The sequence below is a fragment of the Cydia strobilella genome, chromosome 8 (genome assembly GCF_947568885.1).
Source record: "Cydia strobilella chromosome 8, ilCydStro3.1, whole genome shotgun sequence".
Lineage (NCBI taxonomy): Eukaryota > Metazoa > Arthropoda > Insecta > Lepidoptera > Tortricidae > Cydia > Cydia strobilella.
This window is the reverse complement of record NC_086048.1, coordinates 15,115,595-15,137,513: the sequence shown is the minus strand read 5'-3', so window position 1 is coordinate 15,137,513 and position 21,919 is coordinate 15,115,595. Positions and strand designations below refer to the sequence as shown.

Here is a 21,919-nt window from a genome sequence, read left to right as displayed (position 1 = left end):
ATATGATCCTAGTAAAGATAAAGATAAAGATAGGCGCTTAATGAACGTCAAATAAAACTAAATACGCCGGCTCTAACCCTATCTCTGCCTCGAGAAGATTTAAATCCCCCTTCAATTGGAGGAGGGTATCCCAATATGGGACCGGCAACAAACTCGACGGGACACATCTTTTCAAAACATTACATCTTATAATTAACATGTATTACGAGTAAATAAGAAAAAATACTATTTTAGTACAAACTGTTTAAGTAGAAAGCACATTTTTGACATCGGACACATATCACTGAAAATTATCCCTTCTCCATACTCGTAAATATACCCCGCCCGCAGCTTTAAATATTACCCAATACACCATTTTCGCTATTAAAAAAAGTTGTGATTGGTCAATATTTAGATGTTTTGATTGGCTAAAGATGGCTCGGTTGTGCTGAAGAACAGAAAAATCGAAAATCAGAGATGTGGACGCATAGCAGGCAGCATACGAAAATATTCCATTGTTATAAACTAATTTATCGCTTGATAGACGCAACAACATACTTGAATCTACTGTGCGATCTGCATCATTCTTAGTTACAATGAATTAGCATATATAAAGCAATTTTCCCCATCATTCGCCGTTCTAAATTGCTACTCCTTCCTGCAAGGATATCATTAAAGTGTTTTTACACGGTTCTATCACGCGAGACATACTGACCGTGTGACTATTAATTGTCTCAGGTTGCGAAACAGTTTATTGGGTAAACCAGTATAAAATGACCAGGGGGGCCTAGCCAAATGACAATCGTTAATAGAAAACGCCAGTAGAAAGTGAAATGATGTATGCAAATTATCATGTGACTTTTCACATATAAGTATCCGAAGTTCTAAACCTTTTAATGTAAAGTTGTAGCGCCAGATCACAGCAAAACAACTTCGGTTTCGGTACAACGTGAACGAATAGAAAAGCAAATTGTATATAGACAGTAAGGGCCACTTGCACCATTCACTAATTCCGGGTTTACTGGTTAAACTTAGAGTTACCATGGTTACAAGTACAATTTAACACTGGGATAATGGTTTAACCCCCGGTTAGCAGAATGGTGCAACAGTAGCAGCGTTGTTGACCTCTTCAGGTGTTTTATTCGGAATGTTTATTTATTAATGTAAATTACAATTAGAATATTGTATTTGTTACAAATTATGATGTGAAAGTCGCTAAAATTATCTTAGTGATGGATAAATTAGGCGGAAATATTTTCTTCTTTGATATTTTATTTAGAACTAGGTTAAGAGCGTATTATAATTGAGAAATGTTACTTTGTATAACTACAAATTGAACTATAAAGAACCTTTTTTCCTTCTGTCTAATCCTATCTAGATTAGGTTATATGAATATCCGGAGCCACTTACACTGGCCTTCCTCAGCCATCGACTCACTGTATGACGCACACAATTGGAATACCACCTGTTAATGATATGTTTGCAAGACATCTTAATACTGGACATCATAATAGACGCAGAAATAACTTGGAAACGCGTGTTATTTTATTAACCGTGAAAACCTCAGAAAATAGGATTTAGTACCAACGATTCTTGCTATTTAACATGATATGATTCTTCATTGTTTGTCATACCTATTATTTGGTTGGTCGCAGGAAATGGAAAGACCAAATTCGCTCAGCTCTCGATAATGCCCCAACTCAAGATGCCCAACATTCGGCGATAGACCCCTGATGAAATAGAGGTGGCGGCAGATTGCCAAAGAGAAGCTATTCCCTAGACTGGCTGCGACCAGGACCCTCAGTGATGAGGAAACCGATGCAAGGAAGAGGAGTAAAAGTCATTCAGTATTCGGGCCTCGTGGAGATGGCTAAGGGTTGTCAAAAATGCTTATGCCTAAGAGTGTGGATATTCTCTGAAATAACCAGTAGTAGAGTTTCAAGTACATAGTGGCCAATTCGAACGTGCATTTGAATACCTAAATATTGTTTTTAGTCATCACTCGCGCGTGCATGTACATTAAATGTAAGTTTAAAGGATGACTCACGCTAGACTGGGCCGGGGCCGGGCCGGAGCTTCTGGCGCTCCGTTTTCTATGGAAAGCAACAGGTGATCACCGATCAGCCGTCATAGAAAATGACATGTCGGACGCCTCGGCCCGGGCACGGCCCGGTCTAGCGTGAGTCATCCTTAAATTGGCCTCCACGCTATTCATATCGCTCAAAAAAAAACTACAATGCTCATCACAGAAGATATCATAAATGAAAATATTTCAAAGTGTATTTGAACACAACACAAAGGCGATATTGTCCAGTGCTTGTACTAAAGTCCCGTTTAAAATAATAAGACATGGTCAACGCCGAGTTTTGAACAAACGCATTTTTCAGCTGTCCGTTCTTTGTCACCCTATACCCCTGCCACACACTCGTCGAGTGGCATGGGAAGTAGCGAGGAAAGTAGGCAAAGACGTAGTGTGGTAACGTTACGCACCCTGCCGCACGTCATGCCCACCGCTCCTTATTTTGTCGGTTTTTGGCACTAGTCAAAGGACCGGGTAATACCTAGTGCGGAGCGTCGCGATTCGCGATTCAATGCGCGAGTAGAGCAGTGCGTGGCCAGAGAAGGTAAGATCGCGGCAGCGCGAGGAGTAGCGTGAGGAGCATAGTGTGGCTGGGGTACATGTTTTTATTCAATAGAAGTCAGCGACCTTCGCGCGTTAATCTTCGCTACATAAAACAAGATGAGAACAAACGATGCTGACATTTGAAAGCCTTCGCGAGTACAAAATAATCTGTGAGTTATGTGTTCGCGGGCAAAAAAGTTTTAACGAAGCAGAGAAAAAATACGGCTGTCATTAAATTAAATTTTGCGTTATGTGTGTACCTGTTGAAGAGATATAAAGTAACCAACTTATGTTCATGTTACTAACAACAAAACTTAGTAAATATTACTTGATTAGATACTTTCGTCAGTGCGCATCAGGGTGCCTAGCCAAGATGCCAATCGTTCGCGCCGTAGCGAACGATATGGTCATCTCTCTCTATCACTCTTCCATATTTGTGCGCCAGAGACATTGGCGTTTCATTCGCTACGGAGCGTAAACGATTGGCGTCTTGGCTAGGCACCCAGCTCTTGTTCAATACAAGTTTATAACCTAGAAGCCGTCCAGGTCATTGTGAAATAAGTAATTAAAAAAACCCTGAGATTTTCGAATCTTGTTTATATTTTGAGAATTTTTCCTAGAAGAGTTCAAGGCCACAGCAGTAATGTCGCAACAGTAATGCAGCTGCAGTGGCCATCTTAGATAACGTGCCGCCAACTACCAAGCCCTGACGCGACCTACGTATGGCGTGATACTGGAAGCCTATGGCGTAAACGGGAAACTAAACCTCAAGGAAAACACTTGAAAAAGCCTGTTTACAATATCCTTGCGATAGGTACGTTTACGAGCAGGTCACATAAAACAAAGAAATTGTTATAATTACCTATTTATGTAGGTATGTACCATTTTTCCTGCCATCATCTGAATCTTGTTTTTATGGTAGTTTAAGAAAGGAAATTATATCATAACCACGTTGAAATAACTATGAATGTTGTAATATGGACCAGCAAGACATCATTTTTTTTTATACGAAATTGTTTACTTTAAAAATATGAACACGACATAATGGCCCACGTGTATACGAAATCCAGAAATATAAAGGAGTTTACACTTTATAATTGTGGATAATAATGTAAATATCAGCCTCAGTCCTACGTTATAGGATTGTGTTACATCATGCTTAGAGTTGGACCAAGCTTAATCTGCACAGATTTGATGACAAAGTGTACAAGTGTCGTCATAATCGTTAAATTTATGTGGAAATATGACGGTTTTTGTGGCATTCCACTTTGTCGCGTCAAATTCGGTGCAGTTAGCTTAGCCCTTTTTTAGGCAAATAAAAAAAACATTTGCGCCTGATACTGTTCTACAAAAAAATACAATAAGAGCGTGTACAATTACGTGTTTTGTAATTCTTGTAAGATATGTTGCCAAGAACGCTCCGTGTAAATGACTATATAATACGTTGAAAAAACCCGGACAAATACGGGAAAATTTCAAAACGGCTGTTTTTTTAAGTTTCTTTAAAAACAAACAATGCAAACAGTAACAATACTTCCGAAAAAAACGAATAATGCCTAAAAAAAACATGTTACTTTTTTAACGTTTGTATTACTTCATTAGGTTAGGAATTTAAACAGGTTAAGGTTGCACGACTTGCACGTTGCACGTCTAATGTGATTGCTTCTGGCATTCTATTTACTTTGACACTTTCATCACTCATCAGTGGCATTGTGTACGACGTATTTATTTTTTGTGAATAAAACTGAAAAAAAAACGAAATTCTGTAAAATTCCGGAAAAAAGGATTTGATATTTTTCCGGAATTTTCATCCCTAATCCTATCCTAGCCCTTATTCAGCTGTCACTGTCACATATGATAGTTGTTTATCAATTTATTATAAACAATGGAACTGACCTCACGCGGCCACCACCGGTGTCATTGTTGGATCGTTTTTGGCCGCGCGCTGTGCGGGGAATACAAATATTATTGACCTCTTCATTGTTTACACTTCCGATGTTTGTGACCGCGTTATGAAAACCTTATAAATCACGTCACATGTCATGACTGAAATTATTTCACTGGACCGTGAAGAATTAAAAAAGTTATGGTGATTACTGTTTTGTATTCTACCACAATAACTGGCGGACTAACTTTAATCAGGACGCACTGGGCAGACACAGTAAAATACAGGGTGGCCCAAAAATAGGTACGATAACTTTTTTTTACTGCGGCATTGTATATCGAAGCTAAAGACACATATTATAGTTATTTAATGATATTTTGTATGATATGTGTAAAAAAGAAAATATGTATTCCTAAAAATTCTTTCTCAACGTATTCTTTGACTAACCTACTACTACTAATGTATAGAATTAGATAGAATAAAGAGTAAAGTTTAGAAGAGTTCCATAACGCCGACCAATTTAAAGTGTTAAGACAAAATGTATGATAAATATGATAATATATTATATTTTGTCAACGATGACATCGCTTGCACTTACACTTGCGCCAATTATGTTTTAATCATAACACTATTCAAATTAAACGTACCAAATAAAGTTTCTCAATTACGTAAGTCAGTCTATTTTATTTCCTGGAATTAGAATTACTTTCACATGAATAGTCTCAGGTACGTTGCGCAAGTATTATGTTGGTAGACAATCGCAAAAACTTTGCGTTTAAAGGTACAAGTTCAGGGACGAAACGAAAGACCACAGGTAAATAAACTTGTTTTAGCAAATTATAGGAAACCTAGACATATTTTTTTTGTAATTTGTAAAAATGTCACGTAATTGCAAACGGTTTTTTTTGTGTCTGTTTGAAAACTGTTAGTTTGAAGACTATTTATTTAAGGTTCCTTGTAACGATGAAACGACTCGTATTGGTATTTTAAACCTATACGGTATTAAAGGGGCATATAATATATGTGCCATTCTCAATCAAAAGGGTACTTATTGTCGGTTGTCAATAAGGCGCTATTTCCATATAGCTTTAATTTGAAATCAACCTTATCGACAAGCGACAATGTGGTACCTTTTGGTTGAAAACGTCACATATGTACATTATTTACCACCACAATATGGACATTCTTATCTAAACACGGTGGAATGCAAATTTGCGTAATTTGTAATTGCTGACATCCGTCTGCCCTGTAATGGGTTAAATTAAAAATATATTTAACGGTAGATATACAAGTTATCAATGGACTTCGTGTATTGTTATGGATTTCGGTTGTGTAGGTAAGTAAAGTCGTCTGTCAAAAAAACCGGACAAGTGAGAGTCGGACTCGCCCACCGAGGGTTCTGTACGGTGTGCGACCGAAGATTCGGCCAGTTTCGGCCAAAAAATCATGTTTCAGCTGTAGTTTCGGTTTGCGCAAAGGAGTTGACAGCAGTCGCCGTGGAGTTATTATTAAGTAATATGTGTATAAAAGCGATTTATGACATATTTTTAACGATTTTAACAAGTCTACAAAAGTTTTGGTTTCGGTTTCGGCAAAAAAATATGTTTCGGTCGCACACTACTTTTTAGTATTTGTTGTTATAGCGGCAACAGAAATACATCTGTGAAATTTTCAACTGTCTAGCTTACACGGTTCGTGAGATATAGTCTGGTGACAGACACACAGGCGGACAGACGAACAGACAGACAGACAGAAGGACAGTAGAGTCTAAGTAATAGGGTCCCGTTTTTATTACCCTATCAATGCGTGCAGAGAGGAACACACCTACCGAGCGTCAAAAAAAATACTATAGCTATTTATGCAACAAGTGCGGAAAGTGTATGATTTCTGATGAGTGGAATTTTATTCACGAGCGAGCAAAGCGAGCGAGTGTATAAAGGAATACGAGTCGGAAATCATACAATGTTTTACTATGCATTGTGCGAGTAAATAAAAAAAAAACATATAATGACAAATAAGTTTAATTATTAAAATATTGAAAACAAAAAGCACTAGTGCGGAAAAGTGCTCTTTTCCGCACTAGTGCGAGAAAGTAGCACCATATGTACTGTAAAAAAAATTGAAAACAAAAAGCACTATTACGGAAAAGTAGTACTTTCCGCATGATACGGCTCCGTAGGAAACGCACTTTTCGAGCACATGCATTGTAATAGTTATTTACGACACAAGTGCGGAAAATAGGAAATTCGAAACGAGTGGCGATAAATTAAAACACGACCGCAGGGAGTGTTTTAAATCGACACAAGTTGCGAATTACCTATTCGCACGTGTATCGTACAACGTTTTACAGTACATATGGCCCTTTAAACTTTCGACATATGCACGAAAAGTGCTCTTTTACGCACTAGTGCGAGAAAGTAGCACAATATGTACTGTAAAATAATTTGCGAGTATCCTTCATACAAATTGATGAAATAGAGTTTTTATATACGCTTCACCTAACATCAAGTCTGGAACTTTTTGCGGACTTGCCGCAAAAAAAGCAACAGTTTATACAATAGATGATATTGAAAGTGAATCGGCTTCGATTATTATGAATCGATTAGGATCTTGGATAAATTACACGGAAGTTTATAAAAGATATATCTATTTGTAAAACTAGTCTATGAAGAGGCAACCCAGAGGCTCCCAGGGTACCCAGAGAAGTACAGGCAAAAACGTAATTGTGAGTAGGTAGTTCATTTAGCAAACTTAGCACTATCCCGTTAGGATCTCTCAAAGAAGTATTAGGCTATAAATTCGCTCCGTCTTGCCGAACGGGTATGTCTTGCTGAACGGGCATGTTTATAAAACAGTAACTGGTAGGCATAGATGATAATTTGATATAGGCCCTTTTATATGGAATAAAATTACTTTAACGAAACTGTAACCCACCAAAACACTAGCCTTAGGGGAGAGCGGGGGAATTGGGGACGCCGGGGTCAATTAAGAACAATGAGATATATATAGTACTTCTAATTGCACAAAAAATCTTGAATATGTTTAACACAAACTTCTTGCCTCCATGTGCCTAAGTGACTCTAAGATTTGGAAGCTACGCACATGTGGTCACGATTAATCTAACAAAATATTTTCAACTTTTGTTATATTTTTTATCATAATTATATCATGATAGATGTAAGCATGGAGTGTTTGGAGTTGAAGACTCCTAATTTTGTTATTATCTTGTATATGGTATCTGCTTTCAAACTCCAGGTGGTTTAAAGTTCACCAAAATTACAATCATGAGTGATATTCAGTTTTATTAATATTATTCAATTGGGGTAATTAGGAACTAAGGAAACGAGAGCGTTCCCAATTACCCCTTGCATTCTCAATGATACCTACTACATACTGATAAAAAATCCAATATTTTGTACTTTGTAAATTGTTATGTATCCCGTGAGGTAAAAAAGATCCTTGAAAAGTGATACTAAATTGAAAATCTTTAGTGTTTCCATTTCCCCCGCGGACTGTTTCCAATTACCCCATACGGTTTCGAATAAAAAGGAACGGCAAGGTTTTTGTTTTCGCCCAAGTTTAGTAGGATAACATTAACTTAAAATTAATATTTTGTTAAAATTGGATAAACAGATAACCAAACTAACGGGTAGCATAAAAAATAATTCGGCGTGACATTTTTATATCTTTTTAAAGCGTTTGAAGTTAAGTGTTCCCAATTACCCCACTCTCCACTATATGGAACACTCTCAATAGGCTACTGTTACTGGGCCTAGTGTAGTAGCCAGAGCAACCGGAATTGTATACTGCTTAGACAAACAAAATGTATACCTATGGACTCCACCACGCAAATTTTGCTCTGACTTGGTTGTAATAAGGCATAATAACCCACAGGATTGCCACACTTGACCACAGATTAATAAATAGTTACTAACTTGACGTAGTACTTAGCATGAAAACTTAGCATGGTCTGACTCTGCCGTCTTTGACACAGCCGTTAACTACCATTTTTAAAATATAAGATCTACTTACTGCACAGGTAGGTATGTTGTATTTCTGTTTACTGGTTATGATAAAAGGAGTGACGAAATTAGTAGATTGTGTCACAAGGGAGCAAAATGACATATTTACGGTAAAGGCGTACATTGAATCCTGAACGAAGCTAAGGATTCTATAATTGGATCCTGAGCGTAGCAAGGGATTCTAAAATAGAATCTTGAACGTAGTGAGGGATTCAAGTGATAACGCCCAAGATCGAAATAATTTTGCTACCATGTGACATACTGTTTTTCACATCACCTATGAGGAAATTATTATGTTCCAAAATATTAATTACCTAAAAGAATAGTATGCAAAAAAGAAAAAAAATCGTGTCCTACAATAGAAAAGTGCCACTTTGATCCCTCCTAGCAGGGAAGAAAAGTGCCACTTTGATCCCTCCTAGCGGGGAAGAATAAGCCCTTTTTCGAATAGGTGATGTGAAAACATATTTATTAAATTGAAAAAAAGTCGCTCTAGTCTTAACACAAAATAAATATTTTTGAATACATTTTCCCACCTAGACATGGACGTGACGTGATGGACGTAACGGGATTCTCAGAACTCTCAGTTAACGTGGGATGCCCCATTATTAAAAATAATCCGTACCTACTAAGTAAAATGTAAATATATAAAGTAAACATTCGCTGCTAAACAGTCTAAACACTAATGGTGTTTACTGTGCGAATATCACGTACGTATTTTTATTAAATGTCGGCTTTATGTAGATTTGTTAAGCAAATCCGTATGAAAAATGAATACCTAAACTTAGAGAAAATTATTTCTTTACAATATCTTACTATTAAAAAAAATCTCGAATGAAAATTTTTATTTACTTCATTTAAATTATGTTTTTGGTTCAATGACATGAAATAAATTAAATTGTAATTGTTGTCATTGTGATTTAAAACAGAGCCAAAACTGGTAAGAAATAGTTTTACAGATCCTGTTTCAATAGTTAACTGATTGAACGGAAAAATGTCGAGGAAAACCACGATGAAATTGTCGACACCGATAAAGGTTACGGAAGCGCATTGGCCGATCGTTTGAGGGACAGGTTGATGCGGGCATATCCATTGTAAGTTTAGGTTTACCTGAGCCTTATAAGTGGGTTGCCATCACTATTTATGGTATTTACTACCTAGAACTAGTACTATGAGCCCTGCGTCGGCCTTGATGACTTGCCTTCAAGGCTCGATTGAGCCCTACAACATAAGATACGTCTGGATATGCTCTTAGGACGAAAGTGGAGGACCCGCGTGAAATCGCCTTTTCATGCAAACGTAGTTCTCATTTTCCTCTCTGGACATGAACATTATTGAAAACATTTTGACACAATTTGTTGTATATCATTATCAACCGCATTTTTAGGGTTCCGTACCCAAAGGGTAAAAACGGGACCCTATTACTAAGACTCCGCTGTCCGTCTGTCCGTCTGTCTGTCTGTCACCAGGCTCTATCTCATGAACCGTGATAGCTAGACAGTTGAAATTTTCACAGATGATGTATTTTTGTTGCCGCTATAACAACAAATACTAAAAAGTACGGAACCCTCGGTGCGCGAGTGCAACTCGCACTTGGCCGGTTTTTTTCAGACAAATATGTCAATAAAATATGCCAGTACGCCAGGTGTAACGTTGTAACCACAAAACAATATGGTCAAGCATCACCCATTTATCAGCGATCGGCGATCAGACACCGCGGCGGTGACCGCGACGTCACGCTCCAGCGCGGCGGCTGTCCTCGCCTCCGCTTGCCTCCGCGATCATATTTTATCATTCATGTAACAACGTAAACAAACACGGTGAAGTTATCATTTTACTCTTTGTCAATGAAAAACAGGTTCTTAGGGTTCCGTACCCAAAGTATAAAAACGGGACCCTATTACTAAGACTCCGCTGTCCGTCTGTCTGTCACACTTGGAGGTAATAAAACCTAGATATAACATGGACCTGTTACTTAGGTTAATTAGGTAGGTATGTTAATTAGGTACCTAGGACCTAATACAGAGTATCTATTTATATCAGAATAAAATAATGGTTTTTACTTTTTTTAATCATCACAATAAATCAACAAAGTTTACATACTTACTTAATTAACTGTTACTTCTCAACTCTCAACCAAAATATGATTTCATATGTATAGTATATAGCCATCCAGCAATTATATATCGCCGTATTTTATATCTGAGCGGCCAAGGCGCTCAGGCGCTCTATATCAGAACACGCCTCTATGTCAAGGCGTTAGAGTGCATGTTCAGATAATTTTGAAATTTTGAGCACCTCGGCCGCTCCGATATATCTGATGGCGACCGTACACAAGTTACACAGCTTCTTAATCAAATTTTTGGGGCCCGGGCACACTTAGCGTCTTTCGAGCGTCGTCGTCTAGTAAACGCCCGCGCAGCGCCGACTACTAGACGACGGCGCTCGATCGCTCGAAAGACGCTGTGTGCCATATAAAATACAAACACAGGGCCTGACAGAGTTCTGACCGCCCTAGGCTGACTATGTATATCGGCCCCCCCGCTTGTCTCAACTCAGAGCCGCCGCGCCCCCTTGCGCCCTAGGCTTTAGCCTTATTTTTTTTATTGGTATTAAGGATAACAACAGCCGTAGATATAAGACATAATTATGTTTACCTAAAACAAGGCCAATAAATCACCTAGCCTGTGGGTAAATCAGGCCCTGTACAAACATGTTATAATTATTAATTATCTCTTGTTTTTTGTTACAGCAATGTCGGCCGATGGGTCGACGACGGACATCAATGGCCTCCTCAACGACACAGGTGAGAATATAAAAAAAAACTGGTCATTATTCCATATTTCATACGTACTAATGAAGAAATTCATCCGACTATTCATTAGTCATTTAATTGAATTCATGTATTTTCATAATTACATTGTTAATTTTTCCGCCATCTAGCGACTCATGGTGTAACTAAAATGAAAAGAATGTGAACTGCCATGGGTACTTTTGTCATACTAGGACGTAGTTTTGTAAAATTGCGCTAGATGGCAGTCCACGCTACGCTACGCAAGAACTTTTTCAATTTATCGCTAGGTGGCGCTAAACTCCATCATCCAATTCACTCTAAGAACCACACATAGATGGCGCTAGTGATGTAGAAACGTTCATAGCAGAATGTCGACCGTGTGCGTTCATGGTTACTAATTACTACACAGAGATGGCGTTACAGTTAACATATTCAATTAAATACTAGCTAACAATGGCTATCAGGACGTTTTAGGTATTAAATACAATCGCTCACAATCGTAACTGAATTGGGATACAATATATTTTTTAGTATTTTCTATAATATAAGCTTTTGTGTAAAATAAATGCGATAAAAAACTAACATTAAGTTTCCGGCAGCAGGTCAAGAATAAATACTGCCAGACAATTATTGTACTGCCACTAATAAAAAACTTCCTTTAAGAAATTCTTTTATTTATTTTCTACTTTTGTTTAGGCAGATTTTAGGAAGTGCACTTTTATTTTATTTGCAAATCTAAGTGACATTGACAGCTCTTGTGTTTTTTTATTATTTTCTTGCCGGCCAGACATACCAGGCCGGACAGAACTAAAAAGGAATCCATTTAGGTAGGTAATAAATAAATTGATACTTACATATTGCTGATTATCAGTTGTGCAATATCTTCTCCAGTTCGCTCTATCCCCGGCATCCTCTTTTTATACCTACCTTTTTTTCTGGGCGGCACGTTTTGTCTATCATTTCTCACATACCTACCGCCATAGGGCTTATACCGTTTACCTGCCATGTAAATCAGTGCTTGTTATGTACTCACGCGACGAAGCCCTATGACCTATTGTAACTATAGAGCTACTAAATAACAGGATTAATTGTAACTACCGTGTGAACGACCTATTTCGATACTTACAATTCGTAGCGCACAATTTAAGCTAAGGTTTTAGAGATAAGCTACTAGTAAGCTTATCTCATCTCTAAAACCTATTATGGCACACAAGACTACATGAATGATGAAACACCATGGGATTAAGTGTGATTGAAAATAATAAATTATTTATTATTATGCTAATAATGATGAATTTGATAATTCAATGAATACCTAACTATATTAGGTAATCCGTATTTTTTGACATTCAGATTTTTATTCTAGAAAGTTTCTAGACTAGTATTTTTTATACAATTTTGGTGTTTGACGATCCTTTTGTGAAATTCTTATTATTAAGTTTGACATATCTATAATAATTCAATGTTTTTAAGGACAATAATAATAATAAATTGCTCAGATATTTAGATTAAGGTAATATTTGTAAAACTTGACAATTTAAAAATGCTTGTTGCTAGGCCTATTTAAATAAAGAATATAATTGACTTTGAATTTATTAGGAATAATCTCTGTCTTTGTGAATTATTATTGTTCACAATTACCGAGAATATAAATGTGAACATAACTCACGATCTCATAATGTTCTTAACACTTCTACCACTAGTATAAGTTGGTCTCTGTTTAGACATACCTGTAAAAGGTTTAAAGATCACAGATTCTGGTTTTCTAACCAATGGACTAAGTCATGCTCATGATGTCATAGAGTTTCCATGTCACGGTGTGACGCCAAAGTTAAATGAGTTTTTATTCACGCGTGAATTGAATCGCATCCGGTCTTGTAATCACAAAAGTTTGTTTTGTTGTGACGTCTGTAAGTCTTGTATAAACCAAACTTGACAACAGCATCAATGTGGAAAACATTTTTGGGTCACAACAACTTCATCGTAATGCGTAGTATCTAAAGAGCGATGGCCATATACATACCTACATGCCATGGGTTTTTCTTAAAGTCTGGGATGGATGGAATAAAGTTGTATGGAAAAAGTGATTGTTGGTCATATAACATTTACTCCTACAGCAAAATTGGCATTTTTCTTGTTTGCCTTTCGATCTTCGAACGGGGATAGCACGATGAAATACTAATTTGCGGGTTTAGTTAGGTTCATGTTCCATTGCTCCCCTTTACGCTAAATCATCTGACTTTCTTACATAATATAGACGATGTACTTAACGCAAACGTGGCTCACAAAACATGTATTTTCAACAATTAGTGCTAACCCGCCACGTGGAACAACGGTAGTCTATTGTTCTAGAACTGCGTCAATGGCCAAGATGTTTCGATAATAATTTCAGGAAAGCAAAACATCCATCGGAGTTTGGTTAAGATGTGTACGCATTGATGCGCAGCTGCCAAAAACAAGGCAGGCTACGTACTCGTTATATAAACTGAGAATTATGAACTGAAATGGATATCATATACTAAAGAAAAAATGATATAGCCCTCCAGTGGCGGAGGCCAGATTTGAATCGGCGTCATTAGCTTACGCAGCTAACGCCCTGTGGACCTCTAGGCCACCTCGTCACCTGAACCCACGCAACCTGGGAATCCCCCGTAACCTGAGAAAAAATCTCTCCTAAACCAACCCAAAAGAGCCAACTTTGTTATTACGACTGTAGTAGCCACATTAAACACCTAACCCAGAAATTGAGGAAGGACGTTTCTTCACAAGGCGTCTCTTTACTACCTTCAATGTGAAAAATGCATGCCTAAACAATCTGCTACCACAGCTTTTAATGTAAAGTAGCAAGTTTAGTAAATGCAAGAAGTAACAGTGTAAAGGTGGGAGCCTGTACTTTCATAATGATCAATCTTCACCTTACTAGCGTTTCCCCGGTTATTAGCAAAACCTTTAATCGTTTCTTTAGCCATGAGAGAGTCCCACTGCTGGGCAATGGCCTCCCCTCCTTCCCGCTATTTGGTCCTGTCCAATGCTCACTACCGCCACTTCACAAAATTTGATCTCCATTTTGGTCTTCCTATGTCCCGTGATCCGCCATGTGGGATCCAGTCGAATATTTTAATATATTAAAAACTTTTGTTGTTGCAAGATTTTTCACAATTCATTCAAATTATTTCCTCGGTAGTTATTACCTATTTCCGCAGTCGGAAAAATTGCCGTGTTTGCAAGTTTTATTGATCATGAATCATTAATGAGTAAATAGGTCACATCATATATATAGTTTTTATTTATTTGGCAGATCTCTTTAGGTTATAGGATTGTGAAGAAAAAATATTCACTTAAGAGTTCTTAGAGATATCCTACCCTTAACACGTATTTATTTCCGTCTCTGACTTACCCGGCAACTCAAATGGAGATAGTTATTTTAACAACTTAAACGAACTATCGATTTCTTGTATTTAGCCAATATTTCAACATTTCTCAAACACTATGCAACGTGTTATTTATAGTTGGCTAAACCTACTGTATAATTAATTCTTGGTACCAACACTTAGTTTATTGTGCTATTTGGTAGAATTACGTTGTTAACCAGTTGTAGATTTGACGCTACCTGCACTATCAGGTATCACAAGCATTTTTCGAATAAATTGGTTGAAGTAGCTGACTTGCAGCTAATGAATAATCCATCGGATTATTTGTTTCTTACTTCAAGATATTGGGTTGGTATGTTGGTAACATAATAAATCGGGCAGCTACGGTTCCTTAACCCACCAACGATCGGCAGCTGGCGTTCACGAAGCTTTATGAAATATTTCCGTTGACCACTTTACCGACTGTTTGCAAGAAAGCTGAATTACACCTCCGCGGGGGCTGGCAGCTCATATATAAAAAAATAGTGTAGCTTCTTTTGTTTTTTTGCTTGTCAAACTTCACATATTCATTTATCACAAGAAATATTAAACATCTTATTTTACATTTTGGAGTTATTAATACGAGTAACATAAACCCGTTAGACACGTAAACGCCCGGGAAGAACTTGGTCACAAAAACTTAATGTGTGGTGATGTGTGGATATACATAAATAACGCTTAGAATTTTTCATCGAAGGTGCTCGTGTCGCCGTCGCCGCCGGTACGAAGATACACGAAGTTTGTCTTATTTATCAGACTGCGGTGAAATCAGCTGGATTATATGTCTTACATATCAGTCTATGGCGGTTAAAATGTTAACGAGGATGATGGTTTTTTTTCACGGTACGTATAAAGTACATAACGTTGTTACAGTTAGACCTGCAAGAAAAGTGCAGACATTTTGACAGCATACGCAGTGCCAGTGTTATTTATAATTCATAATTTCATAGAAGTTTGACGTTTAAAATAACACCTGCATTGCGTAGCGTGTGCTGTCAAAATCCCTGCAGACTTTCCTTGGTTTGACTATATACTAGGAATAATGGAAACATTTACGGAAATAGGAAAAATATTTTCCCCGAGTCACCACGGCAAATTATCCAAATGATTAATTCACGACGCAACGGTTGTGTTAATTATTTCTGGGAGTTAATTGTGCGTCTAGTCATACTTGTTATGAACAAAATGCTGCACTTCATGATAAAAGCAAGCCGCTTTGCACAGTGATAGTAGGGACCAAACTGAGCGATTTGACCCGCAGCAGCGGCAGTTTCACCCCTTAGGAACAGAGATGGCGCCACTTCTTTAAAAATATTTCAAAAAATTCTACAAACTAAACCAATGAACCGATTTAAATATTTAATATCTCAAATGAAAGCTCATTATATACATTATATTTAAAAAAATACATAAAAAATATATACTGAATACTTTTGACAAAAAACGGCATCTTAAGTTTTTTTTTTCTCGATTGATAGTTTTTACTTGATTTCTCAAAAAAAATGTACGGAACATGAATAGTTTAATGCATGTATATATTACTGAATAAATAACAAGTATTATAAAAAAAAACCCGACACCGATACCTCTCATACTTCACGAAATATGAATGTTTGAATGTGAGTGTAAATTTCTTCAAAATATATTTCAAAATATTCTACAAGCTAAACTACTTGACCGATTTCAATGTTTAATTTCTAAAATAAAAGCTCATTATATACATTACTTATAAAAAAATACTCAAAAAACATATACTGAATACTTTTGGCAAAAAACGGCATCTTAAGTTTTTTTTTTTTTTAATTATTTTTACTAGATTTCTTTAAAAAAAAATTATGGAACATGAATAGTTTAATACATGTATATATTACTGAATAAATAACAAGTATTATAAAAAAAACCCGACACCGATACCTTTTATTCTTCACGAAATATTTAAGTTCAATTATGCACGCTCTTACAAATAATTTTTTTAAAATAAATCTTCAACCGCAGTAAGTGCACTGATTTTAATATGAAATGTGTCATATGAAAACAAATCACCCAATTTAGTTTAATAAATAAAAAATAAATAAATAAAACCTGAATAAAGTTTTTTCCTGGTGCTGAATTACAAAAGAAAATATAACAAAATAGAAATTATTTTTATTTAAAGTGACTACATTCGTAAACTAAAAACTTAAATGTCCTCTTCGGGTTCACCGGTAGATGTAGAACTGAAAAAGAAAAGTAGTTTTGAAGGACTCGTACCATTCCAATACTACAAAATCACCGATCATACATGAACTGGTTGCTGTAGATTACTGTTGAATTATTTTTGTGCCTAGCTGATTACCATTAAACCTATAATTTTGTGCCAAACCTATAATCAGTGGTCAGCAACTCAGCATGCAAAATATAACCCTGGATTGAAAATTACATTAACTTAATTTTGATTTGTACAGCCACCTTTGCATGATTTACACTGGGCTGTGCATGGTAAGCTGACGCGACGACAGTCGACACCCACAACGCATAGTTTCGCAGCCAGATTGGGAGCCACAATGGTCCAAGAGGCTTAATTGCGACCAAATCGCTGTAACTGCAGACAATTCTGCAGTGCAACTCTCTTTTTCCTTAGTCCATCCCTAAGAAGATGTACATGGTATGGAAGCTTCTGGTTCCAGAGGAGCGTTTCCCCATATATGGCCCGCTTGGTAAGCTGCTCGAAGTGCATGTTTATAGAGCACAGCTGATGTAGGTGGCAGGCTTGTAACAAGCTTGTTTTTTGAAATTGTAACTATAGCAAAACAATAACACAAATCTAGGGTTACTTTATACTAAAATTAAAATATGTAGGGACACACCTGACAACTGACAAAATCAAAAACTTAAAAGTTGACGTACTTCTATTTTCCCGTCTTTTTATAGTGGCCAGAGAAAGGCAGCTTGATCTGAACGAATTCTTCCAGTACGAAAACTAAATTTGTCCACGTTCGTTGTCAGTCAATGGAGGGCTTCGTTCAGGAAACAAATCTCTCGGCCAATTTCAAAGCAGATGATTTGGCCGAGAAATTGGAACTTGCCTACCCTGCCACCTACATCATGCACTTCGAGCAGCTTACCAAGCGGGCCATATATGGGGAAACGCTCAGAAACCAGAAGTTTCCATACCATGTCCATCTTCTTGGGGATGGACTAAGGAAAAAGAGAGTTGGACTCCAGAATCGCGGCAGTTACATCGATTTGGTCGCAATTAAGCCTCTTGGACCATTTTGGCTGTAAATCTGGCTGCGAAACTATGCGTTATGGGTGTCATCGCGTCAGCTTACCATGTACAGCCCAGTGTAAATCATGCAAAGGTGGCTGTACAAATCAAAAGTAAGTTAATGTAGTTCTCAATCCAGGGTTATTTTGCATGCTGACCACTGATTATACCTATAGCTATCAGCTAGGCACAAATATAATTCAACAGTAATCTACAGCAATCAGTTCATGTAATGATCGGTGATTTTGTAGTATTGAAATGGTACGAGTGCTTCAAAACGACTTTTCTTTTTCAGTTCTACATCTACCGACGAGGACATTTAAGTTTTTTGTTTACAAATGTAGTCACTTTAAATAAAAATAATCTCTATTTTGTTTTTTTTTTTGTTATTCAGCACCAGGAAAAAACTTTATTCAGTTTTAATTTATTTATTTTTTATTTATTAAAATAAATTGGGTGATTTCTTTTCATATGACACATTTCATATTAAAATCAGTGCACTTACTGCAGTTGAAGATTTCTTTTAAATATTTTTTATTATTATTATAAACTGATCGGCGATTGTCCCTAGTCACACCTGATAGAAAGTGAAGACAGGGCCTAAGATGGAGCTCACCGGTTCAGTAACAGCCTATTCACTCTTGTTTTAAAGAGACCGAGGTCATATTGATCAGGGAATACAATGGTGGGAGCGCATTCCATTCCTTAGCCGTCCGTACCAAAAAGGAGGAGGCAAAACGTTTCGTCCGAACGAATGGAATGTGGACCACGAACGGGTGCATTCGCTCCCCGCGCCTGGATGTCCGATGATGGAAAGGGAAAGGTGGGATCAGGTCGTGTAGTTCCTGTGCGCACTCCCCGAAATGTATCCGATAGAACACCGACAGGCAAGAGACTCGACGGCGATGCTCAAGGCTCTATATCTTTGACTTGACAGATGGGTCATCGCCAAAGAGTCTATGAGCCCGGCGCTCTATTGAGTCCAGGGCCGCCAGCTGATATTTGGCAGAACCGTCCCATAGGTGGGAGCAGTATTCCATGCACGAGCGTACCTGTGCTTGGTATAGGGAGAGAAGCTGACTCGGCGTGAAATACCGCTTCACCTTAAATAGGACACCAAGTTTATTGGCAGCAGTTTTAGCCCTAGACTCAATAGTCGACCCGAAGTTTGAGTTTGATTTATTTGTAAGAGCGTGCATAATTGAACTTAAATATTTCGTGAAGAATAAAAGGTATCGGTGTCGGGTTTTTTTATAATACTTGTTATTTATTCAGTAATATATACATGTATTAAACTATTCATGTTCCATAATTTTTTTTTAAGAAATCAAGTAAAAACTATCAATTGAGTAAGAAAAAAAAACTTAAGATGCCGTTTTTTGCCAAAAGTATTCAGTATATGTTTTTGAGTATTTTTTTATAAGTAATGTATATAATGAGCTTTTATTTTAGATATTAAACATTGAAATAGGTCAAATAGTTTAGCTTGTAGAATTTTTTGAAATATATTTTGAAGAAATTTACACTCACATTCAAACCTTCATATTTCGTGAAGTATGAGAGGTATCGGTGTCGAGTTTTTTGTATAATACTTGTTGTTTATTCAGTAATATGCACATGTATTAAACTATTCATGTTCCATACATTTTTTTTAAGAAATCAAGTAAAAACTATCAATCGAGTAAAAAAAAAACTTAAGATGCCGTTTTTTGTCAAAAGTATTCAGTATATATTTTTTGTGTATTTTTTTAAAAGTAACGTATGTAATAAGCTTTCATTTGAGATATTAAACATTTAAATCGGTTCATTGATTTAGCTTGTAAAATTTTTTGAAATATTTTTTAAAGAAGTGGCGCCATCTCTGTTCCTAAGGGGTGAAACTTGCGCTGCTGCGGGTCAAATCACTCAGTTTGGTCCCTTCTATCACTGTGCAAAGCGGCTTGCTTTTATCATGAAGTGCAGCATCCGGGCAAAAAATGGCCATAACAAGTATGACTAGTCAGGGACATGAAATTGTAGACAGTTCTGAAACTTATATGATTGATATAGGGTTTAAACATGTATTTTATGTCCGTACCCAGCATCCGTATGACTGTAACGTGATATTGTCATTGTAGATAATTAGGTAGGTTTGCTAGTGGGTAAATTCAGTAAATTGGGAAGGATGGAGTGACACGATAGGAGTATATAAGTCTTTGCAAGTCTTTGTGTATATACCACGGGATTCACGGGTCTTCTTATTATTATTGTTAGGTATCTTATAGTTGCGAAATCAATACCTAACGAATGTAAGTATGTACTTAAAAAAACAAAGTTTTATTTACTTCAACTAATTCTTGTGACCCAGACCAAAGTCAAATAATATTCCACTGTTTTGAAACGACGTAGATGTAGGTACTGATTAAAAACAATAATGTACCTATGTCACTAAGGTTAACGTCCTCCATACAATCCAAATAAATATTTAATTTGCGAGATTCATACCTACGTCACTGATATCAGACGCAAATTTTATTTTATTCCTTTATTTGTGTCTTCCTGAATCTGTTATTCTGGGTTTATCTGATTTCCTAGCTAAGCAAAATGAGGTAAAATCATAAAATATCAATAGCACTTAGGCTATTTTTACTACTAGTTTAATATGAAATACGCAACTAAGTGAATCTTGATTAAAATACACAAGTGGTTATGTGCGTCTATCTGCTTCCTTATGCGCAAAATGAACAAAGAACATTTTTGTATTCAATTATGTATTACTGTGGCACGCTAGCATACCTAGACAAAGACTAAGTAAATGTAGGGAGGTAAATCAAAATTTTAGCACTTCACTTGATAATGACACAGAATAGAGTAGATAAGTTCACTTGTGTGGTTGAGACAATTAATGTCAACGAGTATGAAATGCAAGTCCTTAAGTGCGGCAATGTCACAAAATTTGCGGCGTCTTTCATTTCAAGGATGAAATTAAAATGAAAAAATTAAAAATATCTTTATTATCTATTTCCAAACAATATAATGTACATTTGCTGGGACCTCTCTTAGGCTTACAGGGCCTGTGTTGAGACGTTCCGCTCTTCCAACAACCGTAATTACTAATAGGTACTCACGTAATTATATTTTTATATATAGGTATTATAGGGATGTAACAAAACAACCCCAATTTACTAAATAAGTTCGTTTACCCAAACAAAAACAAACTATTAGTTTAGGATATAGGTCACACATGTCTTTTACAACGTTAACATCTGTCCAGGCACAAAGAATAACTATTTAAATGAGCCGACCTAAATTGCGGGAGGTCCGTATATTTAGCAAAATAACCTTCGTGTAGGTATAGATAAATCATAATAGTCTAATTTGGTCAGACCACACAACGTCACGCGTCAAGTGGTTTTTAGGTTTTGGGCAATTTCATCTAGACTTATTTTTCTTTTGTCTCTTGTATTCTATATAGCAGCTAAAGGTGACCATCGGATTGCGACTGCAACACCATTACTGTTGCAGCGTTACTACTGTAATTTTGACGTGGCTCACGGATTGTCTCTGCCAATCTCCTTGATAAAATAAGTGACGGATTAAACATTCTAATCACAACAGTAATGCGGCAATGAGAGCCGCGCAATTGATATATTGCTATTTTTAACTTACCATCAGTTTACCTGACTTCGTTTTGTGACGGAAATACTAAACTAGACAATGTCTACCTAGTCTAGAAACTATTTAAAAAATACAGCGGTGAGTTTACGAAATGTGGTTTGACCTAAATGAAGTGGCTATGGCGCCAGGCGCGTTGCTACACCAGGTTTCACTTCACCGTACTAGAAGGAAAACTAAGGTTTTTCCTAGTCTTGACATTAGAAGGCAGGTTCATTATATTGGTTTGGCCTCAATATAACATTAACATTAAAGGTCTGGATACCTTACAATTTACAACATCTAATTGTTGCCTATTAATGCCT

General features: G+C 36.8%; 2 protein-coding genes across 4 annotated transcripts in view; both read left to right on the top strand.

Annotated features, from left to right (window-relative positions):
* The window catches only part of LOC134743793 (uncharacterized), a 427,044-nt gene that overhangs the window by 190,990 nt on the left and 214,135 nt on the right, over positions 1-21,919 (top strand). The window lies entirely within an intron of this gene.
* The window catches only part of LOC134743784 (uncharacterized), a 287,723-nt gene that overhangs the window by 127,212 nt on the left and 138,592 nt on the right, over positions 1-21,919 (top strand). For all 3 annotated transcript variants that reach the window (XM_063677440.1, XM_063677439.1, XM_063677441.1), the window contains exon 2: positions 11,262-11,315. In XM_063677440.1, coding sequence (XP_063533510.1) covers positions 11,262-11,315 — 54 coding nt within the window. The remainder of the gene's footprint in view (positions 1-11,261; positions 11,316-21,919) is intronic.